Below are 17466 nucleotides of genomic sequence, written 5' to 3'. Positions count from 1 at the left end.
CTCTGGTTCGCCCACCTCCACTCCCTGTCTCTCCGCTTCCTCCTTTTTTCAGGCATCAAAGCAGAGACCGCAGGAACCTATTCACCAGGCTGGAGGCTGGAGGCCCCGCCATGATAGCCCGGAGGCCCCTTCTGATGCTGGCCCTGCTGGCATGGGCTGCTGTGGCTGATCAAGGTGCGGGGGGATGTTGGTGGCCATTGGGGTCAAGGTAGGCTGGGAAAGGGTGGCCTGGGCTTGGCCGTGCCAGCTGACACCCGCTCCTCACAGAGTCCTGCAAGGGCCGCTGCGCCGAGGGCTTCAATGCCACCAGGAAGTGTCAGTGTGACGAGCTCTGTTCTTACTACCAGAGCTGCTGTGCCGACTTCATGGCCGAGTGCAAGCCCCAAGGTGCGTGCAGAGCGGCTGGGCGGGCCTGGGGTCGCCGGTGCAGCTGGAGGCTCACCGCCACCCTCCCTGCCCGCAGTGACTCGTGGGGATGTGTTCCATCTGCCAGAAGATGAGTACAGGTTCTATGACTACAACGAAGAGCAGACAGTCAACCTCAGCGTTGAAGCGCAGCCCGAGAGCCCTACCCTGGCCCCTGTTCTGCAGGCCCAGACCCAAGAGACTCCTGTCCAGGCACCGGTTCTCAGCCCTGAGAAAGAGGCCCCACTACTTGGGCGGGGAGACTCAGAGCCTGAAGTGGAGACCAGTGACCCAGGGATCTCTGAGTCCCCAGCAGAGGAGGAAACGTGCAGTGGGAAACCCTTCGATGCCTTCACCGACCTCAAGAACGGTTCCCTCTTTGCCTTCCGAGGTGACTCGAGGGGGGCAGGACTTGGGGGTAGGGGTCTGTCCCAGGGGCATCCCCCCTCACACGACATCCCTCCCTCCAGGGCTGTACTGCTATGAGCTGGATGAAAAGGCAGTGAGGCCTGGATACCCCAAACTCATCCAAGATGTCTGGGGCATCGAGGGGCCCATTGATGCTGCCTTCACCCGTGTCAACTGTCAGGGAAAGACATACCTCTTCAAGGTGCCAGGCCCAGGGGGCTGTGGGTCAGGGTTGAGAGTATCTGGGTAGCGGTTGAGAGCGGCTGTGCCCAGGACCAGCGTGGGCAAGGAGGCTGGATTCGGCCTGTGGTCCCTGGCTGGGGCTCTGTGAGCACATAAAAGCTCAAGGCTTCAGCTCCTGAGCAACAAGCTTGGAACTAGAGCTGCTCGCTTTGACTGGGGGATTCTGCACCTCTGTGCACAGCCAACTGCCTGCCCACCCCCTTCTCCTCCCCACCCCCTTAGGGTAGTCTGTACTGGCGCTTTGAGGACGGTGTCCTGGAGCCTGACTTCCCCCGAAACATCGCGGATGGCTTCAAGGGTATTCCGGATGATGTGGACGCAGCCTTGGCCCTCCCTGCTCACAGCTACAACGGCAGGGAGCGGGTCTACTTCTTCAAGGGTACTCAGGGGTGGGTGGAAGGGTGTGCAGATGGTGGAGCAGTCTTGGGTTTCTTCCACGCTTCACTGGGGACGGGCCTGTGTTTCTCCCCCACCTCCCCTCCACACCCCACCTCCCCTCCACACCCCACCTCCCCTACTCCCACCCACACCGTTAGCTCCCAACTTCCACAGCCTTGGGGCTTTCCAGTCTCGCTCATGGCCACCCCTCCCCAGGCAACCACTACTGGGAATATGTGTTCCAGCAGCAGCCCAGTCAAGAGGAGTGTGAAGGCAGCTCCCAGCCGGCCGCGTTTAAACACTTTGCCCTGATGCAGCGGGACAGCTGGGAGGACATCTTCCGACTTCTCTTCTGGGGTGGTCCCTCTGGTACGGAGGGAGGGTGGGAGGTTGAGTCTTGTTTCCCGGTCCAGGGGGCTGGGAGCCCCCAGGTAGAGGGAGGGCTGGGCCAGCCTGAGAGGCTGCAATTGTGCAGCGATTGATCAAAAGCTGTTTGCTCAGGTTGCTCAGGCCAGACTTTGCTTCTGTTGACGTTGGTGAGGGGAGGCTTGCCTCCACCTGGACCCCACACTTTGGACTTTGCCTAGCACAGCTAGCAGAAGGAGGGGCTGTGACTGGGGCAACCGGGGAGGGCTACGGTGGAGGGAGGCCAGAGGAAAGGCCAGGATGTGGGGCTCTGCCACTAGCCTGATGCCTGTCCTTAGACAAGGCAGACAGCCCATTCTTGGCTGCCAAAGCTCTGCATTCACCCCTTCCTCACTGCAGGTGGTGCTGGACAGCCCCGGCTCATCAGCCGCGACTGGCTTGGTCTGCCGAGACGACTGGATGCGGCCATGGCCGGCCACATCTATGTCTCAGGCTCAGCTCCCAGCTTCCCCCAGGCCAAGATGACTAAGTCTGCGCGCCGCCATCGCAAACGCTACCGCTCGTTGCGGAGCCGTGGCCGAGGCCGTGGCCGTAGCCGCAGTCAGAACCCCTACCGGAGATCTCGGTCCACCTGGCTATCCTGGTTCTCCAGCGAGGAGCTGGGCCTGGGAGCCAACAACTATGATAACTATGAGATGGATTGGCTTGTGCCTGCCACCTGTGAGCCCATCCAGAGTGTCTACTTCTTCTCAGAAGGTGGGAGCCCCTGCCCGCCCTGTAGCTGGTCTGGCTGGGTTGTTCCTGCTGTCCCTGGTCCCTGGGGGCTGACCACAGCCCTTGAGTGGTGACGAGGACCCAGGAGTCCTCGGGTGCCTGGTGGATGTTCACTCACCCTTCCAGGAGACACCCAGGTCTTCTTAGCACAGGATGGGCAGGCTGTGTCTCTCACCCCATCTCCCGACCTCTCTTGCAGACAAGTACTACCGAGTGAACCTTCGCACGCGGCGAGTGGACACTGTGATCCCTCCCTACCCACGCTCCATCGCCCAGTACTGGCTGGGCTGCCCAGTCCCTGGCCATGCGTAGCAGTCTGGGTCCAGACAGCTGGCCTCTGCTGCTCCCTAATCCAGCATCCTCCTTCCAGCTCAATAAAGATCCCTTGACCCTGAGTTTAGGACTATTGTCCTGGGACCTCCCTGGCAGTCCAGTGGTTAAGAAACCAGGGCATGGGTTCAGTTCTTGGTCAGGGATGTAAAATCCCATGTGCCACGTGGTGTGGCCAAAAGAAAAAAAAGGACTCCTGGCCTGACCAAGGTGGAGAGGCAGGAGGCAGGGGTCTCTGCCTGGGTAAAGGAGGGGAAGTCGGGCAGTCAGGATGGCTTGGCGGGAGGTGGGGTGGGGGGGACAAAGAAGATCCTCCTTGTGTCCAGCCTGTGTTGGGCTCAGGCCCTCTCAGTGAGCCAGAAAACCTGTTGGGAAAGCCTCATGAATGCAAGCCTTCCTCCCACACCAAGCAATCCCCAGCAACCCACCAGCAGCTAAGCAGGGACTTGAACCCCTCTTAAGGATGACAGGAGTCACCAAGTCATTCCACCCAGCCTGGGGCTTGTTTTGCCTCTTGTCATTGACCCGGATCTTAGAAGGGGCAGGGGGACAGGAGGTAGTGGACTGCGGCTTAGCTTTTCTGCCCATCCTGGACCTGAAATGCTGTTGGCTCAGACGCTCAAAAGCCCCTGGGAAGGTGATCACTGTCTCCCCCAAACCTATCCCTACAATGGTGGGGTTTTGAGGTCTCTGTCTTGGGTCTGGGGTGCAGGGCACTGGGGCAGGAAACACAGAGATAGTCAGGGACCGAAAGGAAATTCAAATGCACCCATTTCTTTTGGAAAAGTGGCCCAGAAGACTTCTAAGGACAAGAACACCATAATAACATCTTTCTTAAATGCCTCCCCACCCCCCCCACCCCCCCCCCCCCCCTGCCAAACATACCTGTGGAACTTCCTCTGGTTCCAAGTTCCTGGACTCTAGGAAGTCCACCTGGGCTCTTAGGGGGCCACGGGAGCAGGCCAAGCTCTAAAGCAGACCCGAGGGTGATCTGGTAGTGACATCTGCTCCCTGTCCTGCTGAGGGGAGGGTGGCTCTGGCTCATCTGCTGTCCCCATCATCCTCCACATCCTATCTAGCTTCCCCAGCCTCATCTCAGTCATGGGATAGGACTCCACCCAGTCTCCCCCAAAGGCAGCAGGCCCCCCAGGCCCCAGGAAGGGCAGCTGAAGCCCTGGGAGCATCCATGCCTTCCTGGATGGAACCATGGGAGGATTTTCATAAAGTACAGGATTTCAGACATAGACTGCCAGAGTTTGAAGTGTGAGGAATGGGGGATGAGGCCAGCTTCTTTGGTGAAGCCCCGGAGGAGCAGGGTTGCCCCACCCATATTCCCACGAGGCTCCTTTTCCTCCCGGATTCCCCCCTCCTGGAGGCGGGGCCAGGCCTTTGAGCCAGATAAAACCCCACACTCGGAGGGGACTGGTGCGGGCACAGCCTTGGCATGGCCGTCTGGCTCCTTACTCTGCCGGCTCCATGACCAGCCCAGTGGATGCATCTCCAGCAGGTGATCTGGTGGGAAAGGGTGGGCAGGGGGAGGACGTGGGGAAAGTGTGATGGGGCAGGCTGAAGAGGGGTGGGGAGTAGGGGCTTCAGGGTCTACTGGGGGCTTTGAGACTGGGGCGGAGGCTCTCACAGGGAGTCCTGGCTTGACCCCCCACCCCGGCCTGCAGCCTGTGCCAGTGGGTTGGGTCCTCACCGGAGAAAGAGGACCACCTTCAGCAGAGGGCAGCTGCTGGAGCTGGAGCGAGTGTTTGCGGCACGGCCCTACCCCGACATCGGCACCCGTGAGCACCTGGCCCGGGTCACCTCTCTTCCTGAGGCCAAGATACAGGTGAGCTGCGATTACCCGCCTCAGGGTGGGGTGCACGTGCACAGTGAGTTTCTAGGCGTGATCCACAGTCCATTCTCCCCGGGGATCCTGCCTCCAGATTCCGCTTTCCCTGTACCTGGGGGGAGGGGGTGCTGGAACCAGAAGCGGCTCCTTCTTTCCTTACCAGGTGTGGTTCCAGAACCGCAGAGCCAAGAGAATCAAGGATAGAAAGCCAGGAGGCCTAAGCCCCAGGCCTGAGCCTCCCCAGAGGTCCCGTTCTCTTCCGGACACCATCCCGCGGTCCCCGGAGCCCCGGACGCTTGGCCAGCCTCCACCCTCCAACAGCACAGCGCAGGGCTCCTGTGTGTGTCGACAGGCCTCCTGCCCAGCTCCTGGCTTGGGGCCAGGGCAGGGCTGGGTGAGGGCTAAAGCTGCAGCCCCCTGGGCCCCAGTTGGGTCTTCAGGGGCCCACCTCTCTTCTGAGCGAGCTGCTCCCCAGACCTCACTGGGCAGCCTGTCTGACCTCATCTATGCCTCTGCCATTGTCACCAACCTGGATCACTCCTAACCTAGATCTAGGACTTGCAAGACCCCTCCTCTGGCTCCTGTAGCCCACTCTGCCCCTTAAGACTGAACACACCATAAGTGGATCTCCTGAACCCTCCTTTTACACAAGGGAGTTTTCTTACGGGAAGAAAGTATTAGCTCAGGGATACCTCCCTTCCACTGTCCTCCAGACCAGCCTAGATACAGATTCTATGGCGTGATGGGGGCCTGGCTCCTGCTACCTAGCACCCTCCCCGTCCATCATCTCGACATGAGGTTCCTACAGAGGGATGAGATAGAAGCCCATGTTTTCCACTTCTGCCAGTTTCCCAATTCTTCTCATCCCAGCTGACAATACCTCCTCCCTTTAAAGGACAATGGACAATTGCCCTGTACCCAAGGACCCTTTAGGCCATTACCTGACTGTTAAGTAAGCTGGGAGATGACTGATCCTAATTTTAGACTGCAGGGACCAGTCCTTTTATAGTTCAGGGCCCCCCTCTCCTGTCCTCCTGCCACCTGGACAAATTAATCAGAGCCATGGATCTGAAGAGGGAGTGATATTAAAGTCATAAAGTAGAAATAGAAGCCCAGGGCTTACGTTGATTTAATTTTCACAAATATGAGATTGGCTGCCCTCTGACCTGGGGCTGCAGAGACAACCTGCAGATTCAGGATGGGGTGGGGAGGAGCGTGCATGTTGGCAGCATTGGGTTTTGGTATCACTGTCATCTGTAATACCAACTAATCTTCAAATAAAACCCCAACTCTGTACCTTAATCTGGATTGTTCTGTGCTGCAAATGAATTGGGATGGGGGCCGTTTGCTTTTGAAATTTATCTCCATCACCTAATCCCTAAATAGGGCCAGGTTCCGTGCAGATTTGGGGTGGGATGTATTACCCATGCTTCTGCTGGGATTAGAGGGAGGAGGGTTAATCGAAGGGCTTAGGGCTCCGGCTGACGGACCCTGGAGAGAAGGGAGCCTCAGCTGCACCCCTTGCTCCTGCGCCCACTTGTTCCAGGACACTCCAGCTCCCTGTGCTTCTGTAGCTGCTCAGCTTCTGGAGCTTGGAGTTTGCGATTGGTCTGTGCTAGATTCAAATCCTAGCTGCTATGCAGTCTTGGAATTCTCCGGAAGTCTAGGAGCCTGAAAAAATGGGGATGGTAATACTCATTTCCTGTTTTGGGAATGAGAAGCAATAATGTAGGTGAAGGGCTTCACGTGGTGCGTGACACATAGTATGTATGAAAGCTCTCAGTGGATGCTAGTTCCCACTCCTTCTCCATACGGGCTTCCCAGGTGGCACTAGTGGGAAGAATCCACCTGCCAATGAGGAGATGTAAGAGACTTAGGTTCAATCCCCTGAAGGAGGGCAGGGCAACCCATTCCAGTATTCTTGCCTGGAGTGTCCCATGGACAGAGGACCCTGGCGGGCTGCAGTCTACAAGGTCACAAAGAGTTGGACACGACTGAAGGGACTTAGCATGCTCCATACGGTGGGACATGAGAAACTGGGAAGGTCCCAAGCTTCTTGTTTCTCTGGGCTTCTGGCAAGGACTCCCCTTGCTCCCCAGGAAGCCCTGGGCCCAGACTGCACTGGAGAAAGCGTGGTAAGGTGAGACAGAGGCAGTGCCTGAGAGCAGAGCTCCCCAAGTGGGGTGAGAAGCGGAGGAAAGGCCACCTGACTCCTGTTTCTGATTCTGCCCTTGCAGATGGAGGTCACTGGTACCACGGCCCTTTCCTCAGCGGGCAGTCAGGCTTTGGCTGCTTTAGGTCCAGAAGCCAGCAGAGTGGCCCATGTATGCGTGTACGTGTGCATGCTCAGTCACTGACCCTTTGCGACCCCAAGGGGTATAGCCCTCCAGGCTCCTCTGCCCATGGGATTCTCCAGGCAAGAATACTGGGGTGGGTTATCATGCCCTCTACAGGGAATCTTCCTGACCCAGGAATCGAGCCCACATCTATTGCCTTGGCAGGCGAATTCTTTACCATTGAGCCACCTGAGAAGCCTGATTGGCCCATAAAGGAGCTCCTGGTGGCTCGGGGGTAAAGAATCTGCCTGCAATGCAGGACACTCAGGGTTGATCCCTGGGATGGGAAGATCCCCTGAAGAAGAGTGTGACAACCCACTCCAGTATTCTCGCCTGGAGGATCCCCATGGACAGAGAAGCCTGGCAGGCTACAGTCCATGGGGTCGCAAACACACGACTGCGACTCACACACACACAAATTACTCAATGCCACAGCAGTCTCTTGGCTTGTGAGTAGGGGCTGGGATCAAGTGAGGATGCCTTCCCAAGAAAGAGGAGTATGCGGGGAGTGACTCCAATTGCATCCTGAGAAATTGCCCTGGGTCAGAAGCAGTTTAAGAAGTCCAGCTCCATGGGAATTCTCTGGCAGTCCAGTGGCTAGGACTTGGTGCTTTCACTGCCGTGGGTGCAGGCTGGATCCCTGGTTGGGGAACTAAGATCCTGAAAGCTGAACAGCCAAGAAAAAAAGAAAAAAGGCTGCTCTGTATCTAAAATTTGGAAGTCTCCCAACCAGAATCCAGTTACGTGGAGACTGTGAAAGCTTGAGGATATGTGGGGACCCTGGCCACGGAGTTTAGCACAGGTAAGTACAGCTGTGGGGACTTCCCTGGTGGTCCAGTGGCTAAGACTCTACATTCCCAAAGCAGGGGACTCAGGTTCCATTCCTGGTCAGGGAACTAGATTCCACATGTGTCAACTAAAACCTGATGCAGCCAAAAAAAAAAAAAAAAAAGACAGCTGTGACTCTCCAAAGAAGTTTCGGTGTTCAGTATAGCTAATTTTTTTTAATGTTCCAGGGTTGTATAGCAATTTATTTTGCACATTATTTTGTATAATACTTTAAAATGTATCTATTGCTATAATCTACTTAATCATTCTATTACTGATATTTAAGTTTTATCCAATATAGGATTTTACTATTAGACATAACTGAAATGAACATTGGCATGTATTTCAAAGTCTCTGACATATGAATTAATCACTTTTTTTGTGGGTAGTTTTTATTTTTATATCTATTTATTTTTTGTGGGAATCTTACTGAATAATTAAGTTTTCAGTTCAGTTCAGTTCAGTCGCTCAGTCATGTCCGACTCTTGCGACCCCATGGACTGCAGCATACCAGGCTTCCCTGTCCTTCACCAACTCCAAGAATTTACTCAAACTCATGTCCATGGAGTTGGTGATGCCATCCAACCATCTCATCCTTTGTTGTCCCGTTCTCCTGCCTTCAATCTTCCCCAGCATCAGGGTGTTTTCCAAGGAGTCAGTTCTTTGCATCAGGTGGCCAAAGTATTAGCGTTTCAGCTTCAGCATCAGTCCTTCCAATGAATATTCAGGACTGATTTCCTTTAGGATGGAATGGGTGGATCTCCTTGCAGTCCAAGGGACTCTCAAGAGTCTTTTCCAACATCACAGTTCAAAAGCATAAATTCTTTGGCGCTCAGCTTTCCTTATAGTTCAACTCTCACATCCATACATGACTACTGGAAAAACCATATAGCTTTGACTAGATGGACCACTGTCAGTAAAGTAATGTCTCTGCTTTTTAATAGGCTGTCTAGGTTGGTCACAGCTTTTCTTCCAAGGAACGTCTTTTAATTTCATGGCTGCAGTCACCATCTGCAGTGATTTTGGAACCCAAGAACATAAAGTCTGTCACTGTTTCCATTGTTTCCCCATCTATTTGCCATGAAGTGATGGGACTGGATGCCATGATCTTCGTTTTCTGAAAGTCGAGTTTTAAGCCAACTTTTTCACTCTCCTCTTTCACTTTCATCAAGAGGCTTTTTAGTTCTTTTCACTGTCTGTCATAAGGGTGGTGTCATCTGCATATTTGAAGTTATTGATATTTCTCCTGGTAATCTTGATTCCAGCTTGTTTCATCCAGCCTGGCATTTTGCATGATGTACTCTGACTATAAGTTAAATAAGCAGGGTGACAATATACAGCTTTGACATACATACTCCTTTCCTGATTTGGAACCAGTCTGTTCCATGTCCAGTTCTAACTGTTGATTCTTGACCTGCATACAGATTTCTCAGCAGGCAGGTAAGGTGGTCTGGTATTCCCACTTCTTAAGAATTTTCCAGTTTGTTGTGATCCACACAAAGGCTTTAGCATAGTCAATAAAGCAGAAGTAGATGTTTTCCTGGAACTCTCTAGCTTTTTTGATAATCCAACGGATGTTGACAATTTGATCTCTGGTTCCTCTGCCTTTCCTAAACCCAGCGTGAACAACTGGAAGTTCACGGTTCACATACTGTTGAAGCCCGGCTTGGAGAATTTTGAGCGTTACTTTGCTAGCGTGTGAGACAAGTGCAATTGTGCACTAGTTTGAACATTCTCTGGCATTGCCTTTCTTTGGGATTGGAATGAAAACTGACCTTCTCCAGACCTGTGGCCGCTGCTGAGTTTTCCAAATTTGCTGGCAGATTGAGTGTAGCACTTTCACAGCATCATTTTTTTAGGACTTGAAATAGCTCAACTGGAATTCCATCACCTCTGCTAGCTTTGTTCATAGTGATGCTTGCTAAGGCCCACTTAACATTCCTGGACGTCTGGTTCTAGGTGAGTGGTCACACCATCATGGTTATCTGGGTCGTGAAGATCTTTTTTTGTACAGTTCTTCTGTGTATTCTTGCCACCTCTTAATATTTTCTGCTTCTGTTAGGTCCATACCATTTCTGTCCTTTATTGTGCCCATCTTTGCATGAAGTATTCCCTTGGTATCTCTAATTTTCTTGAAGAGATCTCTAGTCTTTTCCATTCTATTGTTTCCCTCTATTTCTTTGCACTGCTCACTGAAGAAGGCTTTTTTATTGCTCCTTGCTATTCCTTGGAACTCTGTATTTAAATGGGATATCTTTCCTTTTCTCCTTTGCCTTTAGCTTTTAAAAAATTTACTTTATATTGGAATATAAAGTCCATGGGGTCGCAAAGTCAGACACAACTGAGAGATTGTAACACTTCACACTTCATAGTTGATTTGCAATGTTCCTAGTTTTATGTGCACAACAAAGTGATTCAGTTATACCTACACACTTTTTCAGATTATTTTCCCATTTAGGTTATGACAGAATATTGATTCCCGTGTGCTATACAATAGGTCCTAGTTGACTATTTTATTTATCAGTTCAGTTCAGTTGCTCAGTTGCGTCTGACTCTTTGCAACCCCATGGACTGCAGCACACCAGGCTTCCCTGTCCATCACCAACTCCCAGAACTTGCTCAAACTCATGTCCATCAAGTCAGTGATGCCATCCAACCATCTCATCCTCTGTCGTCCTCTTCTCCTCCTGCCTTCAATCTTTCCCAGCATCAGGGTCTTTTCCAAAGAGTCAATTCTTCACATCTGGTGGCCAAAGTATTGGAGTTTCAGCTTCAGCATCAGTCCTTCAATGAATATTCAGGACCGATTTCCTTTAGTGTGTATATATTAATCTCAACCTAATTTACCCCTCCCCCCACCACCTTTCCCCTTTGATAACCGTAAGTTTATTATCTAAGCCTGTGAATCTGTTTCTGTTTTGTAAATAAGTTCACTTGTATGATTTTTTTTAGATTCCACATGTAAGTGATTATTGTATGAAATTTGTCTTTCTCTGAATTCACTTAGTATGATAATCTCTAGGTCCATCCATGTTGCTGCAAGTGGCATTATTTCACTCTTGTCTTATGGCTAAGACAAATATATTTTTACATTTTTTAAATACCTCTTTTTGCTGATCCCTGATGCAGATCATTAGAACTGTCCAGACATTTTTAGGTCAGTGTATGAAATATGTTTTCTTTAATGAGAGTGGAAGTGGAGGGTAGTTCTATATGACTGACTAATGCCAAAGAGCAAAGCGATGATCAGTCTAACCCCCAAAGGTCTGTCTGAAGGCACATGTGTTGTCAGGCTCCCTAATACCAAAGCTTAATAGAGACCCTAAACAAATACAGGCAAATATAGCCACTCTTCCCTCAAGCATTTTAAGTATGAAGGAAAAGAAGCGAGAGAAAACAGAAAATTAGGAACTGCAACAGACACAATGAAAACTTCAACCTCAAGACTTGAGGGTCAGGGAGAGAAAAGGCAGCTAACAGTTATTAAGTACACGGTGAGAATAAGTTCCCACTCCATGTTAGTACTTCATACGTACTTTCACTTGACCAATTTTCTAATTTTAAGAAGAGAGACTGAATAGCGTTATTTGAAAAGAATGGTGACATGAGAGCCAAGAGCCAGGGGTCGGAGTTTTGGCTATAACTAAGCTCTGTAGCCTTGGGACAAGTCAGATGATCCTCTGGAACATTAGTGTCTTTGTGAACAACTTGGCTGGGAAAATGAATTTCTCTTAAGTTTCTGTAGTGTTTTAAAATTCTCTGGTTCTCTGTTCTGATTTATATGTATCAGGATAAAATCTGTAGATTTTTTCCCCTTATTTTTCTTACTGTTCTCTGCCCATATACCCCAGAGATATTGCCAAAGCAGAAGAATGGAGTACAGACCAAAACAAATAATTCAAACAGATTTTTAAAGCATGTAGCATGGATATTAGTCCAAAGGTTAAAGTTCTTTCTACTTACAAGACTCAGCCACTTGAAAAGAGACGGTATCTACCTGAATTCTAAAAATCTGACTTCGCTTTGCTCATCAGGAGCAAAGAGTGATTCATGTAGCTGTTTAACTCAGTCTTAAACAGTCAGGGTCTCTAAGAACACTGTAAAACGCTGCCTGTATTTTTTCTCAAGTTGATATTTCTTCTTGTCAACAACAGAAATCCTGATTTCTCAACAAAATGATGTGTGGTATAACAGAAGCGCCTACACCCTCCTTCTTGCTCATGGAGAATATTGTCCTGAGAGGCTGACTTGCTGTAACTCAAGAAACTGGCAATCCTGTAGAGGAAACGTCTATTGAGTCAATGAGTGTGTAATTTCTAAGAACAGAAGAGTGTCTTGGGGGAAAAAAAAAAAGACCTTAGGAGCTCCTACACTGAACAAACAGAAAGAAAGGGTCTACCATTAGGAGCAGACCTGAATTAAGTCTCACAACTGTGGAAGTCTGTGGACTTCTCTGTTGTCATAAGATTTGAAATAAGAACACCCTGGAGGGAATTCCCCGATGGTTCAGTAGTTAGGATGCCACACTTCCACTGTAGAGAGCTCGGGTGCAATCCCTGGTCAGGGAACTAAGATCTGGCATGCCGCGTGGCATGGCCAAAGTAAAAAAACAAAACAAAACAAAAAAAGAATATGCTGGATTTGATATTTATTGGATAAATAATAATGCCACTATAATTTCTAAAAGACTTACACAGATTCCACCAACACACCACTAATCTAAGTTCTTATAGGTTTAACATTACACAGACTTCAAGATAACCTAGGAGTCTTTGGCTCCATTTAACAGAAAAAGGACCGCTGAGGGTCATTTTACCTCTCTCAGTTTCGGTCTTGTCTTCTGGAAAACGGGCCTACAACTGCTTCCTTTCCTAACCTCTGGAATGGTTCTGAAGACCGAAAGCAATCATGTAAAATAATTTTACATACTATTTTTTGCACTTACCCAAACATGTTTAAGAATCCGCATAAAATAACCTATAACAGGCTTATATATAACAATATGTACACATACCATGTATTTTTGCTTTGTGTATACTCATATAAATTACACATATAGTTCAATCTGAAAACAGTCACCAGTCTACAAAGAATCATTAGCTGAGACAATTCACAGTAGGCATACTCTCCTTACAGATACAAAGAAGTACAAGGGGTTTTGCAATTAAAAGTAGACATACTGCTTTACTATCTGCATTGTTTTCATTTTTGGAAGCAGAGCAAAGGGTGACCAGAAGGTGGGAAGTTGAAGGAGGGCTGATGAGTAGTGAAGACAGGCAGAAACATAGAAAATCTGAACAAGGCCAGCAGAAGGAAGAAAATGAAGGCAGAAACTAAGATTCCAAAAAGTTGCCTTGCGTACAATTGCACCATCCTGCATCAGCTGGCTTTCTTTTATTTGATGTCCTCTGATCAGTTCTCCTTCCAGCACAAACTGGAGAAAGCAAATCCCTCTGCTGTTCTGGAGTCTTCTGATATAAATTACAGGTCTGCATCAAGATATGTGGAGCAAGGATGACGACTGACTTGTGCACCTGGGAAAGTTCAAGGCAGTATGGTCTACTTCTGGAAAGGCCTGGATTCTCTTTGATTCCAGTGGGAAAAAACCCCAGCCCCAGCAATGCCCAGAACGGACAGTAGAAGGCAGATGGGCACTGGCTTCGGGAAGATGTACAGACAGATCAGTTCTTTCCTGTTGTCTGAGTCTCCTCTACTGCCCCCTCTGTTAACGGACAGGACGGGACTGTCCCGCAGGAAGAGCAGGTGGCCTTGACTCGGCTGAGTACAAATCACTGACTGAGGATCAGCAACTGGCAGTCCTGGAGTCTCCGGACTTCAATGAGGAAGCACAGTTACAGTTCTCCCAACTCGCCTTCCATCGCCCGCACCATGACGTAGAGCTCGGCCAGACCCACCACAGAGGCCACGATTAAGGCAGCCAGTACCCGCTGGGAAGGGAGAGAATCAGGCTTACGTGATGCAGGCCAGCTTCCAGCTCTGCAGCCTCTAGCACCCAACAAGGATGGAGAGGCCCTCAACCCAGCCCGTAAGTTGGGGGGAAGGGAAGAAAACCAGATCCTGATTCTTCTGAGGTTATTATCTACCTCCATGACTGTCAGATAGATCAAACACTCCCTTTGTTTATCATATAAATACAAAACCTGTTCAAGGCATTTTTGCATACCTCCTCCCTATCCCACCAACACTCCCAACTGGGGCACCCTGCCCTACCCAGAACCTACTCACCGAGGTCATTTCTGTGAAGATATACTGGCTTCCAAGGTAAGTGCAGACAAAGGCAGCCGCCACCGTGACAATGAAGTTGAAGATGGTGATGACCAGAGCCTTCACTGACCTCACTTTGGGGAGGAGCCCGGGCAAGAAACTTTTAGGTCAGCATCCTCCACAAGGCCCTTTTATCTCACAGTTGCCTCCCCCATCAGCCAGGCTTCCCTCAAACAGCAAGCCTGAACAGCTCAGGCTTAAGTCCTGAGCAATGGAGTGGGAAGGAGGACCATGGCTGACCCATCCCAGTGAGAGGCTTTTGCAGCCTGATTTCCTAGTACCTCACCTTGCTTTCCCAGGTCACTGAGAGTTCCGCCATGCCTTGGATCCTTGGAAAAAGCAAAAGCAAAGGATTTCAGAATGGAAGCAGCCCAGAGAGTATTCATTGGTCAGTCTGGGCTCAGCCCTCTTTATTACCCAACACACTAGTTCTATCTTCTCCCTGGATTTTGTCTAGGACCAGTTGGATTCTTCTCTGGATCAAGCATTTCAGAGAAGAGATGTGTTTTTCGAGTATTCGTGTATCCCTCTCTTCCTCTGGGCCAGGTGCATGCCAGAGAAAAGTAGGGTGCTCTGTCAAAAGAACAGCTCCAGGCTCATCTCCACCTCTACAACCTTTAAAAATCAGTCACCATCTGAGCTGACAGTCTCACTAAACAGGATGGGAACTGTATTTGGCTTGTACGCAGCACAGAGCTTCTACAGTCCCTTAATATTAATAGTATACAAACCAGGTTTCCACGTTGTTTCTTCCATCTGTGCATCTTCCTAGTGCAGGGCCCTGCTTTCAGGGGCTACAGGGTCCACACATTGAAGAGTGGGCTCTTACCTGACAGGTGACATTGCGGGTGATCCGCTTATATTCCTCATTGGCCAGCTGTATCTTAATCTTTTCCAGACGAGCAACTAGCTCTGGGTTCTGAGGCAGAAAAATCAAACAAGAAGAATGATATTTCGAGCTTGCTAGAAAACACGTCACAATCACTGATTTCGGGGGGCAAAGTACTGCTAAGAAGACCCATGCACCAGTCCTGCCTCCAGTGCTTTGGAAACTATTGTCTTTTTTTGGGGGGTATCAGTTTTCCAAGCTGTCAGACTGGGAGGACAATATCTGGTTTCCTCCACCCCAGCTCTCAAGGATTCAAAGAACAAATTTTGTGCTCAAAGATTCATAAATTTGGAAGCAAAATGAATAAACCCAACTGAGTCAACATCCATTTTCACAAATATAATCCCTTACGTACCCGAGGAGGCTTCACCACCTCTGGGAGATAGATTTCACTGCCTTCTAGGAGCTCATGAAGGTATAGTTTGGAACCTGAGGAAAAATGCATAGAGGTGAGGTTGAAGGATCAGAAAAGGATCTAGTCCACCAATTCTTTTTTTTTTGGCACTGCCATGAGGTATGTGGGAACTTAGTTTCCCAACTAGGGTTCAAACCCACACCCTCTGCATTGAGAGCACGGCATCTTAACCACTGGACTGCCAAAGAAGTCCCCAGCCCACCAAGTCTTTCTACCAGAATAAAACATGGCTATTCTTGTATCAGTTCATTTCTAGGATCATTTTCAATTGGGAAGAAACTAAGATAATCCCACATACATTAAGTATATCCTAGTGCTGCATAGTGACTTTAATTGTTGGCTCTCAATTACCCAACCAATGTCACAGCTAGTAACACGTAGGTCATTTATATTCATCTTTAAGTTAGGTTATTTCTGTGGCCACAATAGAACTTGCCCTAAATAGATTTAAGGCCTAGTGGTGGTGAATACTTAGAAGACACTGTGCTAGATGACCTCTAAGGTCCTTTTTAGTTCTAATAATTGAATAATCTACCCTTCCCATTTCTGGGCAGGCTGTTAATTCTGGCAAAAGACCTTACCTGCCAGTTTGTCATGTTGGACCCCTTTACATATAAAGGAACAGAGGCTCAAGGAAGAGGAATGACTCCTCCACAAAGAGTCAATAGCAGAGCCAGGACTACAATTCAGATTCCACTCCCAGTCCAGAGCTTTCAACAGAACTTCCCGTCATTCTATATCCAAAAACAAAAACCAACCAACTCTCAGATGGGACCACTCTTAAGATGGAAAGAAATCTAGATTCACATACAGGGTGAGCTCACTATGTTGTTATTATTATTTTTTTTAATGTGGCTTAAAAGAAAGAAACTGAACCTGTGCAGTGCTACTGAGTTAGAATGTGGACTTTCTCAAGGGTCATGTGGGCCTAGACGTAAAGATGAGACTCAAGAGAACAGGAACTGCACAATAAATTTTGTCATCCATGAAAAATTCCCATGGAAATTATAAAGAGAGTAGGTTGGTTCCCCAGGGTTTATGAGGTGACTCTTGGGTTGGCCAGATGATCATTCTATGGGTCAAAGAGAGTGATGGATTTGAAACCCAGTCCCCCTAAAACTGAGTTTCCTTACTGACCTTACGATTAATCTCTCTATCCAAAACTTTATTCCTTTTCCTGTCCCCTGTAACTTCTATCCTGTGTTAACAGAATACTAATGAACCAGACTCAGATGATTAAAACTGCTATGTTGACAACATCTTTAATGTACTGCTATAAATATCATCATTAACCTGAAAACTCTGGTTGCTTCTCCAGGGCAAAGTGAGCTAACAGACACAGGAGCCAAGGACCACTTGACCTGAGAATCCTAAATCAGAGAGATTCTGACTCCTGAAACCACAATTAGGAAATATCACACGACAATTATTCCCAGCCTCTTTGTTCTCCTCCTTTAAACGAAAATTCCTTAACTCAAATTCCAAACTAGAGTGGATTTGAGCCTTGTTTCCCGTTCCCTTGCTTGGCACTCTGCATTAAATACTGTACTTCAACAGAACCCTGCCTCAGTATATTGGGTTTGCTGGGAGTCATGAAAGAAGCCGCGAGTTTGGTTCAGCAACAGATACACCGCTCAGGAAAAAAGACCTCAGGACGGCCTAAACTCTGGAAAAAAAAGAGGCGACCCTGAACCGGAGACTGGGCTCACCCCTTTCTCTCAAGTACTGATGCAGATCCCGGATCAGGCGGAAAGAAACCAGGCGAGCCGGGCGATTGCCGCCCTTGTGCTTCTTCCCTAGCGCGGCCTCAAGCTCTGCCCGCAACTTCCCGGGTAGTTGCTCTGGCTCCAGCTCCCCACCAGGACCCAGAGCGCGTACAAATCGCTCGCCAGCTAACAAGCAAGACGCCATGACTAGCCGACTTCACGGTCAGGTGACCCAGAACCGAGACATCCGTCCGCCTGCGCCGGAA

At 49.3% G+C, this 17466-nt stretch overlaps 3 protein-coding genes across 3 annotated transcripts; 2 read left to right on the top strand and 1 right to left on the bottom strand.

The window, feature by feature from the left end:
• Window positions 1-2969, top strand: VTN (vitronectin). The gene is made up of 8 exons (XM_020884775.2): window positions 1-174; window positions 268-387; window positions 464-796; window positions 876-1015; window positions 1279-1435; window positions 1651-1803; window positions 2200-2556; window positions 2774-2969. The coding sequence occupies exons 1-8, from the start codon at window positions 111-113 to the stop codon at window positions 2884-2886; spliced, it is 1437 nt and encodes a 478-aa protein (XP_020740434.2). The 5' UTR covers window positions 1-110; the 3' UTR covers window positions 2887-2969.
• Window positions 2970-3768: 799 nt separating this feature from the next.
• Window positions 3769-6043, top strand: SEBOX (SEBOX homeobox). The gene is made up of 3 exons (XM_020884774.2): window positions 3769-4411; window positions 4578-4738; window positions 4905-6043. Exons 1-3 carry the CDS (start codon window positions 4381-4383, stop codon window positions 5283-5285), a joined length of 573 nt encoding a protein of 190 aa, XP_020740433.2. The 5' UTR covers window positions 3769-4380; the 3' UTR covers window positions 5286-6043.
• A 6850-nt stretch (window positions 6044-12893) lies between these two features.
• On the bottom strand, window positions 12894-17464 carry TMEM199 (transmembrane protein 199). The gene is made up of 6 exons (XM_020884781.2): window positions 17204-17464; window positions 15435-15508; window positions 15020-15109; window positions 14477-14519; window positions 14152-14264; window positions 12894-13853 (listed from the first exon to the last, which is right to left on the bottom strand). Exons 1-6 carry the CDS (start codon window positions 17403-17405, stop codon window positions 13758-13760), a joined length of 618 nt encoding a protein of 205 aa, XP_020740440.1. The 5' UTR covers window positions 17406-17464; the 3' UTR covers window positions 12894-13757.
• Window positions 17465-17466: the final 2 nt, after the last annotated feature.

This window comes from Odocoileus virginianus, chromosome 17 (genome assembly GCF_023699985.2).
Source record: "Odocoileus virginianus isolate 20LAN1187 ecotype Illinois chromosome 17, Ovbor_1.2, whole genome shotgun sequence".
NCBI lineage: Eukaryota > Metazoa > Chordata > Mammalia > Artiodactyla > Cervidae > Odocoileus > Odocoileus virginianus.
This window is presented reverse-complemented; position numbering and strand designations above follow the sequence as displayed.

Excerpts from the sequence above, each read along its gene's own strand:
- VTN (XM_020884775.2), top strand. The coding sequence starts at position 111 with ATGATAGCCCGGAGGCCCCTTCTGATGCTGGCCCTGCTGGCATGGGCT. Across the intron at positions 388-463 it reads GGCCGAGTGCAAGCCCCAAG|TGACTCGTGGGGATGTGTTC; the intron begins GTGCGTGCAGAG and ends CCCTGCCCGCAG. Across the intron at positions 1,016-1,278 it reads GAAAGACATACCTCTTCAAG|GGTAGTCTGTACTGGCGCTT; the intron begins GTGCCAGGCCCA and ends CCACCCCCTTAG.
- SEBOX (XM_020884774.2), top strand. The coding sequence starts at position 4,381 with ATGACCAGCCCAGTGGATGCATCTCCAGCAG. Across the intron at positions 4,412-4,577 it reads AGTGGATGCATCTCCAGCAG|CCTGTGCCAGTGGGTTGGGT; the intron begins GTGATCTGGTGG and ends CCCGGCCTGCAG. Across the intron at positions 4,739-4,904 it reads TTCCTGAGGCCAAGATACAG|GTGTGGTTCCAGAACCGCAG; the intron begins GTGAGCTGCGAT and ends TTTCCTTACCAG.
- TMEM199 (XM_020884781.2), bottom strand. The coding sequence starts at position 17,405 with ATGGCGTCTTGCTTGTTAGCTGGCGAGCGATTTGTACGCGCTCTGGGT. Across the intron at positions 14,265-14,476 it reads CAGTGACCTGGGAAAGCAAG|TGAGGTCAGTGAAGGCTCTG; the intron begins GTGAGGTACTAG and ends TCCTCCCCAAAG. Across the intron at positions 13,854-14,151 it reads TCTTCACAGAAATGACCTCG|CGGGTACTGGCTGCCTTAAT; the intron begins GTGAGTAGGTTC and ends CTCCCTTCCCAG.